The sequence below is a fragment of the Sus scrofa genome, chromosome 14 (assembly GCF_054392235.1).
Source record: "Sus scrofa isolate SSC_HxYL_T2T_F1_AM1 chromosome 14, Sscrofa_HxYL_maternal_Yorkshire_Landrace_v2.0, whole genome shotgun sequence".
NCBI lineage: Eukaryota > Metazoa > Chordata > Mammalia > Artiodactyla > Suidae > Sus > Sus scrofa.
In genome coordinates, this window is record NC_139396.1 from 89,230,349 (window position 1) to 89,243,789 (window position 13,441).

The window sequence follows — 13,441 nt, forward strand, 5'->3', positions numbered from 1 at the left end:
GGCAGCCTTTTCTTGGTGAATTCTTTAGCAGATATTATTTAAAAATCAATTATCACAGAAACTAGAGCCTTACAGTTAAAATTTATGAAATATAATTGCCATTAAGTGATGGTGATTAATTAGGTCAGAAATCCTAACATCTTGCAGTCTGCTTTAATGGCTTTCTGTTTGTGAGAGGATTTGAGGAGATTCAACTGATTCGCATCATCCATTTCATTTTTTATTATTTATTTATTTATTTATTTATTTATTTATTTATTTATCTTTTGTCTTTTTAGGGCTGCACCTGCGGCATGTGGAGGCTCCCAGGCTAGGGGTCCAATCGGAGCTGTAGCTGCTGGCCTACACCACAGCCATAGCAACGCCAGATCAGAGCCATATCTGTGGCCTACACCACAACTCATGGCAACACCGGATCTTTAACCCACTGAGCGAGGCCAGGGATGGAACCTGAAACCTCATAGTTCCTAGTCGGACTGCCGCATCATCTGTTTTAAAAGAGAGCACTTGTTCCAACAATAGAAATGAAAGATCATGATATTTTCCCTGCAGCCTAGGGAAGCACAATGTTATAATGAAAGTTGAATTCTATAGCAGTCCAGTTATCAGCATGTTTTAGCCCTGATTCTGCCACTAATTAGCCAGGAGATGTGGGGCCATCAATTGCACTGATCTAAGTATCCATCTTCTTACCGCTAAAATGAAGGGATAGGGATTTCCTATTGTGGCTCAGTGGGTTAAGAACCTGAAATAGTCTTTGTGGGGATGCAGGTTCAATCCTTGGCTTCGCTCAATGGGTTAAGGATCCAGCGTTGCCGCAAGCTTCAATGTAGGTCACAGATGCAGCTCAGATCCAGCACTGCTGTGGCTGTGGTAAAAGCCTGGGGCTGCAGCTCCAATTTGACCCTGGGGCATCCATATGCCGCAGGTGCAGCTGTAAAAAGAGAAAATTAAAATTAAAATTAAAAAATGTTTTTAAAAAATGAAGAGGTGAAAAACTGACTTCTAAAACCCCTTATATTCTAAAACAATAGTTCTCAACTGAGGGCAATTTTGGCCTCCTGGAAACATTTGGCAATGCCTGGAGATATTCTGAATTGTCACAACTGAGAAAGGGGTGCTGCTACTGGCATCTCAGGGGTAGAGGACAAGGATGCTGCTTAATATCCTATAGTGCACAGGATGGCTTCCCCCACCACCCCACACACAGAAATTATCCAGCCCAAAATAGCATTAGTGTTACCCTGGTCTAAAAATACGATGAGTCAGAAAAGGCTAAAAGGATAAATAAATAGGTATAGGTAGTTTGGGTGGTAAGTTACAAATCATCTTTCTTTTTTCTCTGTTACAATCATTCTTTGATAAATACATTTTTCTTTATTCTTCAAACTACAAAATACATTAGTAGTTTGCATCACTTAATGCAAATGCAGTCACTTTCATTCTAGGCTTGATCAGATTAATTGTTGAATGTCCACAGGAAAAAAGACATTTCCCTAAAAACTGGGGACTAACCTTATTCTGCAATTATGGTGTAGTATGTCAAAAATCAACAAGAGGGGTTCCCGTCGTGGCGCAGTGGTTAACGAATCCGACTAGAAACCATGAGGTTGCGGGTTCGGTCCCTGCCCTTGCTCAGTGGGTTAATGATCCAGCGTTGCCGTGAGCTGTGGTGTAGGCTGCAGATGCGGCTCGGATCCCGCGTTGCTGTGGCTCTGGCGTAGGCCGGTGGCTACAGCTCTGATTCAACCCCCAGCCTGGGAACCTCCATATGCGATGGGAGCGGCCCAAGAAATAGCAAAAAGACAAAAAAGAAAAAAAAATCAACAAGAAATGGAACTTAGTGGCTATTCATTACTGAACAGTATTATAAAAATTATTCTGCAAAAGATTGTTTGTATGCTTGTAAAATTATAAAGCATTGCTGATTATGTTTTTGAATTCTTAATTAAAAAGGGGGAAGATAGGTTGAAGGTTTTATACAAAGAAGCTGATAAGGGGAGTAAATAGTCAAGTAAATATTTAACACAAAAATATAGTAACATAATATTTAACCAAGAAATGAGGTATTTAAACAAAGGCAGAATTATTTGGGTATAAAGAAGTTAGAATTAGTCATACATGCAAGGTCCCACTTTACAGATGCCAATCATGGGCTTGGACACTTGGGTAGACATTCAGATGTCCTAGTGCCCTTGGCTGTAAATGAGCTCCGTGCGGGGTCCGCTTGGGAAGCTGCTTCTCAGCTGAGAATCCTTTCCAGAGCTTGAGGGTGTTAGATTTGGGCCCAGCCCTCCCACCCAGTCAATGCCTATAGTGTTCTCAGTTTATTAAAAAGATATTCTGTGCTCATTCAAATTCAAACCTTGAGAACTCTGAGCTACCTGAAGGTGGGAACACTTCCACTAATGATGTAAAATATTCTGCAGAATACTTTTTTAATTTGACTTTTGTTTTCTCATCATAATTTTTCTGTTATTTTCTCTTTGATTTTTTAGGAACAATTTTAGCATACACAGTGTACATACAATTCTGTAGAGTATAGGTTTTAAAATGCTGGGATATAGAATTACCTGGTGGATGGTAACTCCCTTCCAACTTATTAAGACTACTGTTTCTCCATATTTTTTCCTCTTTCTTCGTTTTAAAAATACTTTTGGCTTAATATTGTATAAGCCAAATAGAAGTAAATAAATAAAGAACTATTAATTTCAAGGAAATCTCAGTACCTTTTAGCTTCGTTATTGACAAGTGACTATAATGCCCTGTTTGTGCCCTCAAAATGCAGAAACAATTTTTCTTTTAATGATGGGAGTAGGGGACTTAGATACTGGAAAAATAATTTAAAAAATGGATAAGAAATTCTTATTGTGTACCATGTTACACTTAAAACTTCACTATACCATCTATAATTCTGCAATACTAAATAAGTTTCTGGAAAAAAAATACTGATCTGCCTAAACACTACACTGTTTTCATTTGAAAATTTTTCCCTAATTATAATTATACTGCATACACGCATCTGTGTTCTGCATATAATTTAGAATTATGAGGTAGAGGGGAGATATTTCCACTTGACATTTCATTATAAACATAATTCCCTTATTAATGGACTTTTTGTGCTGAATATGTAAAAATTGAAGGGGATAAGTCTCCCTTTAGATGTGATTATTTTATAATTACACTTCTCCTTTAAAGTGGTCACATTGGATACTTATAATTTACAGTGTTTCTGAAGTTCACAATACTTCAATAATTCTTTCCCCATATTATTTCTATTCTGGGGCTATCAGAAAATATACAGTGGAAAAAAAACCAATTTTTCAAAGTGATAATGGCTGTTGAAATTCTGTGAGTCCTCAAGGAAGGGTACACAACCCCATTTTTGCTTTCCTTTACAGTACCTTGTCTTTCTTGGGGATTGATAATATTTGGATCTATTGGGCTAGTTTCTGAAAAGCTACACTAAAATCCAGACTATAACTAGATCACCCAGATACCTCAGGGTTGGTCTGTGCCCATCTTTAATCTAAACCTAAAGCAAACTCCTGGTGGATAGTGTAATCTACCCATGTACATACTCATGACCATGCCTGTAGATTGGTGCTGAACCTCTGTATATTAACTCCAGTGTTGTGAGAAAAAGAACAATATATACATTTGACAGGGTCACTTTGATGTACAGCAGAAATTGACAGAACATTGTAAATCAAATATAATATAAAAAATAAAAATCTAAAAAACCCCACAAAACTCCAGTGTTTATATTAAAACATGCTACTATCTCTAGAGAACTCTCTAGTAGTCAAGAGCAATGAAAAAGAAGAGGGATAAAAAGAGTAATTTACTTAATACATACTCACTATTAGTCCCATACTGGGTGCCTGAGGAGAACAGAAAAGTCTAAGATGTGTCTTCTCTTTTAGTTTCCTAGTTTCCTTTTTTTTTTTTTTTTTTGGTTGCACCCATGGCATACAAAAGTTCCTGGGTCAGGGATCAAACCCATGCCATGGCAGTGACCAGAGCCACAGGCGTGACAATGCTAGAACCTTAATCCGCTGAGCCACTAGGGAATTTTTTTTTCCCTCCAGTTTCTTAAGATCTTGTTCTAGAGGCAATATATATATATATATATAGCACAGAAATAGAACTACCCATAATGTGTCATTGAAATATGCCCTAAGTAATTTGTTGATTATACTCACTAAAGATTTGAGGATGATATAAATCTAGACTGGTTCAATGGCACTTGGACTCATTTGCACGCTGAGATGTACTTTCTTTAGTGAGAGGGTTTGGGAGTTACAATATAGGGTATCACGGGCATATATTATCATCTGTAGCAATAGGCAAAAAGTTAAGAATTGCTGAGAGAGGGCACAGAAATACAAAGGTAGGAATAGAGAAAGTGACAGTTCAGAGAAAACAAGGCATCTGTTTCAGGCATCTGCTCACTTCCTCTTAGAGTGTCTCTGAAGTCCTCTGTCAGCCTCTGTTTAATAAGTAAATAATATCTGATAAAAAGAGAGTATAATGAATTAAAGCATGCCAAGACTCTTTAAAGAACTGTGGAATCCAGTTATTCTTACTGAGAATATAGACCGTTTAATTTAATAATTCTTTTTCATAATTCAAAAAATATGGTAGAAATTACAAAGCTTAAGTGGGATATGAAAATGATGTTTGGGTTTAACATAATAGAATATCACTAACTGAGAGGACCTAAATTAAGACCAAGGAATCAGGAGTTCCCATCGTGGTGCAGTGGTTAACGAATCCGACTAGGAACCATGAGGTTGTGGGTTCGATCCCTGGCCTTGCTCAGTGGGTTAAGGATCCAGTGTTGCCGTGAGCTGTGGGGTAGGTCGCAGACACAGCTTGGATCCCTTGTTGCTGTGGCTCTGGCGTAGGCCGGTGGCTACACCTCTGAATAGACCCCTAGCCTGGGAACCTCCATATGCTGCGGGAAGTGGCCCTAAAAAAGGCAAAAAGAACAAAAAAAAAAAAAAAAAAGGAATCAAAACCTTTTTCTTCAGCATAAAATACATGTTTGCAGTAATGCTGGAATATTTGTAGTGCCTTAGGCTTTGAAATTTAGAGATTAACCATTATGTATGAGCTTCTACAGTAACATAACTATAAATTCACATGTGTAAGAAGAAGAAATAATAAGTGTGAAAAAACCTTTAGAAAAATATTTTTAATCCAGCTATAAATAAGAAATGAGTCATCTATATGCTATACAAATTTTCAAAGTGGGTAGATTTAGAAGTTATTTTTTTTCTCTTTACAAACCTTTTTTACTTTGGAGGGGAATGTAGTTATGTTTGAAAATATCAGAAGTGTCCCTTTCAAAGCTGTGTAATGATGAAAACCATCAAACTTTCTTTAATGAAGGAAATATTCTATATCTTCACTGACCAATACAGTAGCCACTAGCTACATGTGTCTATTGATCTTTTGAAATGTAGCTAGTTCAATAAGGGCTGAATTTTTAAATCTGTTTAATTTTAGTTAAATTTAAATACCCACTTGTGCCTAGTGTCTACCACATTGTTAAGGCTTTAAAATGACTTAAAATCAAATTGTGTAGTGGTAGATATGCTTTGCCAGATGGTGAATTCATTAACTGAATATCATTTCATACTGAAGATTCTTTGGCTCCTAAATTTTTTACTGTGTTCTAGGTGGAGCAAATACCATTCCTGACTTGACCTAGCTTTAAAACAGCATCTCTTTTACTTTAAAAAGTTCTTCTAAATCATAAACCTAAGCCCCAAAGTGCTAGTTTTAGGAGAGGGCAAAATTATGGATGATGTTTACTGTGAGAGTAAGCTCATCGTACATTTTTTTTTTTTTTTTTTTTTTTTTTTTGTCTTTTGTCTTTTTTGTTGTTGTTGTTGCTATTTCTTGGGCTGCTCCCGCGGCATATGGAGGTTCCCAGGCTAGGGGTTGAATCAGAGCTGTAGCCACCGGCCTACGCCAGAGCCACAGCAACGCGGGATCCGAGCCGCGTCTGCAACCTACACCACAGCTCACGGCAACGCCGGATCGTTAACCCACTGAGCATAGGGCAGGGACCGAACCCGCAACCTCATGGTTCCTAGTCGGATTCGTTAACCACTGCGCCACGACGGGAACTCCTCATCGTACATTTTTTTTTTCATTTTCAAATTAAATTTAAAGCTGAAATGTTTAGGAGTGGAAACTGCTGATATCTACAACATGCTTTGAAACTCATTAAGAAATGGATTGATGGGAGTTCCCATCGTGGCACAGTGGTTAATGAATCTGACTAGGAGGCATGAGGCTGCGGGTTTGATCCCTGGCCTTGCTCAGTGGGTTAAGGATCTGGCGTTGCTGTGAGCTGTGGTGTGGGTCGCAGATTCGGCTCGGATCCCACTTTGCTGTGGCTCTGGCGTAAGCTGGTGGCTACAGCTCTGATTAGACCCCTAGCCTGGGAACCTCCATATGCCACGGGAGCGGCCCTAGAAAAGGCAAAAAGACAAAAAAAGAAAAAGGAAAAAGAAAAGAAAAAGAAAAAAGAAAAGAAAAAGAAATGGATTGATGGATGGATAGATGGTAGATAACTGATAAAGCAGATATAGCAAAGTGTAGACAATGTATAAGTATCCACTGTAGAATTCTTTCAGCTTTCCTGAAAGTTTCATTATAAAATGAATAAGCTTCATGATAAAATACTGGGGAAAAGTTAAATGCAAACATATTAAATATTTTAAAGTGTATTTTTTTCTTGGATCTATCGTTTTTCTGTTAAATAGAGCCAAGGAGCAATAACTGAACGTTTACGAAGTTTCAGTATGCACGATCTGACAGCTATCCAAGGTGATGAGCCTGTGGGTCAAAGACCATACCAACCTCTCCCAGAAACAAAAAAGAAAAGTAAGCCAGCCTCCAGTGAATCAGCAGGTGTGTTTGTTTCGTTTTAATGTATCATTCTCTCATAATTGGGATTTGGAGTCAAGATGGGTACTGAAATAATACCTGGTAGCAATCTGAGTTTGGGAGACAAAATTTATTTTTAAGCTTATATGTTTTAAGTATTTTAAAATAATGAGGTGCTGTTTACACTTGACTGTAGTTCCTTTCCTCTAAATTTTCTCTAATTAAAATTGCCTTTTGATGACACTGGAGATGATCCAGTTAAGAAAGTAGTAGTGGCCCCTTGTGCTGCCATGAATTTTTAGCAGCACTAAGTCTGACCTGTGATCAATATTCTTGCTACACAAATTATGTAGTGACATCTAAGGAGTTTTATAATTAAACCCTCTTTACTGTAAGTGCTGTGAACAAATAAGGATATTATAAAAAGTTTTAGTCAATTGACAAAAGGACTACTCCAAAGGAAAACAGGATTACTCCAAAGGAAAAAAAATGTTAAAATTATGTAATCTAGTTCATGAATTAACTTGTGGTGTATTCTAAGGTAAGTTACGAGCATATCATAGTTGATACATTCTAAATTTTGATAAATTATTGTGATCTTAGAAACATACACATAAACAAAAAGACATGGTTCCTTAGTCATTTTTTCACATATAAGAAAGTTGCACTTTGAGGCTCAACTGAGAACAAAGATCTTCAGGACATTCCTTATTAATTGATTATTAGGTCCTTAAGGTACAGGGCTACTTGATCTTTTAGTTCTCTTTTGAGGGAGACTGAAAATCATCTTTTATAATTAAAACCTATTTGAAAAATAAAATAGCAGTCCCTTCTTATAAAGGAAAAATAGTGAATTTTCTTTTAAGTTTTCCCTAGAATTAATAACCTTACAAGAGGTTGTAATTAAGTCTTGGCCATTGATTTAAGAATGAGGAAGCTTTGAACTTTGAACCATCATCCTTAATACCTTAATAATGTAAAAGTAGTCCCTAATATAGACACTTTCTTAATAAGAAGTATAAAATTAGGTATACTGATTTTGATTTTGGGGTTTGGTCTATATATTTTGATGATTTGGACTAGTAATAAGAGTCCTTTATCAGATTTACAATTATTCATAATTATAAATTATGATTATAAATTATAATTATTCATAATTATAATTATTCATAATTCATAAAACCCTATAATTGATTAAAAATTATATTCCAATTATTTGTGAAAATAGTGAAATACATTTGAAAATCCATTACACTTTTTATAGTATCAATCTATTAAATTTTAACAGGTGTGACTAAAATTTTTTTAATTAATTAATTAATTAATTTTATTTTTTTTTATTTTCCCACTGTACAGCAAGGGGATCAAGTTATCCTTACATGTATACATTACAATTACATTTTTTCCCCCACCCTTTGTTCTGTTGCAACATGAGTGTCTGGACATAGTTCTCAATGCTATTCAGCAGGATCTCCTTGTAAATCTATTCTAAGTTGTGTCTGATAAGCCCAAGCTCCAGATCCCTTCCACTCCCTCCCCCTCCCATCAGGCAGCCACAAGTCTTTTCTCCAAGTCTATGATTTTCTTTTCTGAGGAGATGTTCATTTGTGCTGGATATTAGATTCCAGTTATAAGTGATATCATATGGTATTTGTCTTTGTCTTCCTGGCTCCCTTCGCTCAGTATGAGATTCTCTAGTTCCTTCCATGTTGCTGCAAATGGCATTATGTCGTTCTTTTTTATGGCTGAGTAGTATTCCGTTGTGTATATATACCACCTCTTCCGAATCCAATCATCTGTTGATGGACATTTGGGTTGTTTCCACGTCCTGGCTATTGTGAATAGTGCTGCAATGAACATGCGGGTGCATGTGTCTCTTTTAAGCAGAGTTTTGTCCGGATATATGCCCAAGAGTGGGATTGCGGGGTCATATGGAAGTTCTATGTATAGATTTCTAAGGTATCTCCAAACTGTTCTCCATAGTGGCTGTACCAGTTTACATTCCCACCAGCAGTGCAGGAGGGTTCCCTTTTCTCCACACCCCCTCCAGCACTTGTTATTTGGGGATTTATTAATGATGGCCATTCTGACGGGTGTGAGGTGGTATCTCATGGTAGTTTTGATTTGCATTTCTCTTATAATCAACGATGTTGAGCATTTTTTCATGTGTTTGCTGCCCATCTGTATATCTTCTTTGGAGAAATGTCTATTCAGGTCTTTTGCCCATTTTTCCATTGATTGATTGGCTTTTTTGCTGTTGGGTTGTATAAGTTGCTTATATATTCTAGAGATTAAGCCCTTGTCAGTTGCATCATTTGAAAATATTTTCTCCCATTCTGAAAGTTGTCTTTTTGGTTTCTTTTTGGTTTCCTTTGCTGTGCAAAACTTTTCAGTTTGATTGGGTCCCATGAGTTTATTTTTGCTCTAATTTCTATTGCTTTGGGAGACTGACCTGAGAAAATATTCATGATGTTGATGTCAGAGAGTGTTTTGCCTATGTTTTCTTCTAGGAGTTTGATGGTGTCCTGTTGTATATTTAAGTCTTTCAGCCATTTGGAGTTTATTTTTGTGCATGGTGTGAGGGTGTGTTCTAGTTTCATTGCTTTGCATGCAGCTGTCCAGGTTTCCCAGCAATGCTTGCTCAATAGACTTTCTTTTTCCCATTTTATGTTCTTGCCTCCCTTGTCAAAGATTAATTGACCATAGGTGTCAGGGTTTATTTCCGGTTTCTCTATTCTGTTCCATTGGTCTGTCTGTCTGTTTTGATACCAGTACCACACTGTTTTGATGACTGTGGCTTTTTAGTATTTCTTGAAGTCTGGGAGGGTTATGCCTCCTGCTTGGTTTTTGTTTCTCAGGATTGCTTTGGCAATTCTGGGTCTTTTGTTGTTCCATATAAATTTTTGGATTGTTTGTTCTAGTTCTGTGAAAAATGTCATGGGTAATTTGATAGGGATTGCATTGAATCTATAGATTGCTTTGGGTAGTATGGCCATTTTTACAATATTGATTTTTCCAATCCAGGAGCATGGAATATCTTTCCATTTCTTTACATCTTCTTTGATTTCTTTGATTAAAGTTTTATAGTTCTCTCGGCATATAGGTCCTTTACCTCTTTGGTCAGGTGTGTTCCGAGGTATTTGATTTTGTGAGGTGCAATTTTAAAAGGTATCGTATTTTTGTATTCCTTTTCTAATATTTCATTGCTAGTATACAGAAATGCAACCGACTTCTGAATGTTCATCTTATATCCTGCTACTTTGCTGAATTTATTAATCAGTTCAAGTAGTTTTTGGGTTGAGTCCTTCAGGTTTTCTATGTATAGTATCATGTCATCTGCATACAGTGACAGTTTTATCTCTTCTCTTCCTATATGGATGCCTTTTATTTCTTTTGTTTGTCTAATTGCTGTGGTGTGACTAAAATTTTTTAAAATAAGGGGGTACTGTTTAGTTCTTTTGTTAACTTTTAAACCATGGAATTAAAATAGCTTAAGAGTTAGAAAAATATGAGGTATTATGGTAGCAGTACAAGAAAGGTATTTGTAAGTTATGACATTAAAATTTTAATATGCATTACTTTGTCCAAGTTCCACATTTTTATATACACACATATACAAATTTAGATACAGAATATTCTGACCTTTGTCCAAGTTCCACATTTTTATATACACACATATACAAATTTAGATACAGAATATTCTGACCTTTCCTTCCCTAAGGAAAAACTTGACTGAAATTTTCGGTCTTGGCAATAATTTTGATAAAGCAAAATGGTTCTAGGACAGGAAGAAAGATAATAACAGATAGTCTTACAACAGTATTATCTGGACACAAGTCCAAATAAACATGAAAATTTGTCAAGTGAGAAAGATGGCCTTTCAGATTGGTGGAGGAAAGGCAGTTTAATAAGTGGCGTTAGACGAGGTACCATCTCACACCAGTCAGAATGGCTATCATTAATAAGTCTACAAATAACAAATGCTGGAGAAGGTGTGGCAAAAAGGGAAACCTCCTTCACTGTTGCTGGGAATGTAAATTGGTACAATTACTATGGATAACAGTATGGAGGCTCCTCAGAAAACTGAATGTTGAACTATCATATGATCCAGCAATCCCACTCCTGAGCATATATCCAGACAAAACTATAATTCAAAAAGATATGTCAGCCCCTGTGTTCATCACAGCACTATTCACAATAGCTAAGACATAGAAACAACCTAAATGTCCATCAACAGATGAATGGATTAGGAAGATATGGTACATATACACAATGGAATACTACTCAGCCATAAACAAAACAAAATAATGCCATTTGCAGCAACATGGGTGCAACTAGAGATTCTCAAACTAAGTGAAGTCAGTCAGAAAGAGAAAGACAAATATCATAGGATATCACTTACATGTCGAATCTAAAATATGGCACAGATGAACTTATCTATATGGAACAGAAACAGACTCACAGACATGGAGAAAAGACTTGTGATTGCTGAGGAAGAGGGGGAGGGAGTGGAATGGACTGGGAGTTTGGGGTTGGTTGATGCAAACTCTTCCATTTAGAATGGGTAAGCAATGAGTTCCTGCAGTATAGCACAGGGAACTAAATCCAATCACTTGTGATAGAAGATAATATGAGAAAAAAATGGATGTGTGTGTGTGTGTGTGTGTGTGTGTGTGTGTGTATGTATGTATGTATGTATAACTGGGTCACTTTGCTGTACAGCAGAAATTGACAGAACATTTTTTTTTTTGACGGAACATTGTAAATTAGCTATAATTTTTTTTTAATTAAAAAAAGTGGTGTTAGGATAACTGCTAAACTTAGAAGGTGGGGTAAGTTATATCTCTACCTCAAAGCTTCAATCAACATAAATTCTTAAAAGACTAAGACTTAAATGTAAGAAACTGTATAGAAAAAAATTCCTGTGTATATTTTTATATTCTTAGGATAGATGAAGACATCTCTCTCCAGGTCTCTCTACATGATCTCTGAGGGTCACTGGACCCCTTACCTGGGAGCTAAAGGCTTCCAAAGACAGTGTCCCAAAACAGACAGAACTTGTGGCAGTTTGTTGAAGCAGGTTCAAAGGCCCTTGAAATGTAAGGAAGGGGAGAGAGTGTCGGAAAATTTGTGGGCCTGTATTAAAACCGTCACAGCAAGCATGCTGGGAAATAGATGGTCTCACGTACATTTTACTAGAGTTTAAAATGGAACAATCCTTCTGGATAACAGTCTGGCAAGAATTATCAAAATATATTCTCTTTAACTCAGCAAAAAACTTTCAGGAATATGTCACAGGGAAATAATCAGGCAAGTGATTATTTGAAGATACATGTACAAAGATGTATGGATGTTTATCTCGTTGTATATAGTAACACAATATGGGAACAAACCAAATGTCTAAGAGAAATGATTAGCAGAAAGGTGGCTTATTAGTCATGAAAAATAATAATGTCAGTATACTTATTGACATGAAAACATATCCAGATTATGGGGGGAAAACAGTAACAATGAAATAATGTGTGTTATGATCTTATACCATAGAGGCACAATAGATAGATGATGGAATGAAATAATATATGTAAAGTTATTTTTTGGCCATATGTACAGAGAGGAGGGTCTGGAAGTTCTAAATGCTATTACCAAAGCATTAATAGCATTGAGCTCTGAGTTGTGGGATTTTTGCAATTAAAAAAAAAATCAACCTGTCAAAATCAGAAATAAAACAGCCCTATTTCTCCTTTTGAAAATAATTAAGGTATTCATTTTTTATATCATAAATTTTTTCTTTATCATTTACTTTCAAAATTCCTCAAGAAGAATAGCAAATTGGTAAGTTTTTCAGTGTGGAAATTACACCTACATTGCAAAGTCTATGTGCCAGTTCGCATGATCAATACATTTAGCTCAGAACACAAGCAAATTCAAATATCTGGAAAAGTGGTTCCCTTTTGAAAACTAAGAGTGGCTTGCTGTTTGAAGTTAGCTGATCAAGAGAAGTCTTGCTTAGGTGAAGTTATTCAAGTCTGCATTTGAATGCAGAAAAAGAGCTCCCTCCAAATGCTTTTGTGTAAGAAAATGGATACCTTGAACATGATGCTCACTTCCTCAGAAAAACACATTCTGATAAGTGGAAATGTTTTTTATGCAAAGAACTTGCTGTGTTCATATTAGTTAAAAATGGTTCAATATTCAGTTTCAATATTCCAGCACATAAAGAGATTTTTGTTTTGTCTTGTTTTAGATGCTTTGCATATTTATTTAATCCTTAGGATGACTATGCACGTTAAATATTTTTATCCTTATTTTGTAGATGAATAAATTGAGTCTTGAGGAGATTAAATTACTTGTCAAAGACTACATACTCGGTAACAGAAATGAGGTATCCAAGGTTCCTAGTCTAATTCTTATTCTCTTTTTACTTTGTGGACTGCTCTTAGTGAGATACTTGAGCTGGAACCATGAATTCAAACCATTTAGCAAGAGGGGAACTTAGAGATGCTTTAGTCAAAGATGGCAGGTTGGTGGCTCCCCT

The 13,441-nt window shown here is 36.3% G+C and overlaps 1 protein-coding gene and 1 long non-coding RNA gene across 2 annotated transcripts in view; both read left to right on the forward strand.

Annotated features, from left to right (window-relative positions):
• LOC102165048 (uncharacterized) overlaps positions 1 to 13,441 on the forward strand; it is a 1,242,341-nt gene that overhangs the window by 525,893 nt on the left and 703,007 nt on the right. The gene's annotated exons all lie outside the window — the stretch shown is intronic.
• The window catches only part of REEP3 (receptor accessory protein 3), a 104,737-nt gene that overhangs the window by 82,358 nt on the left and 8,938 nt on the right, over positions 1 to 13,441 (forward strand). The window contains exon 6 of the mRNA XM_001925659.7: positions 6,783 to 6,930. Within this exon, the coding sequence (XP_001925694.2) occupies positions 6,783 to 6,930 (148 nt within the window). The remainder of the gene's footprint in view (positions 1 to 6,782; positions 6,931 to 13,441) is intronic.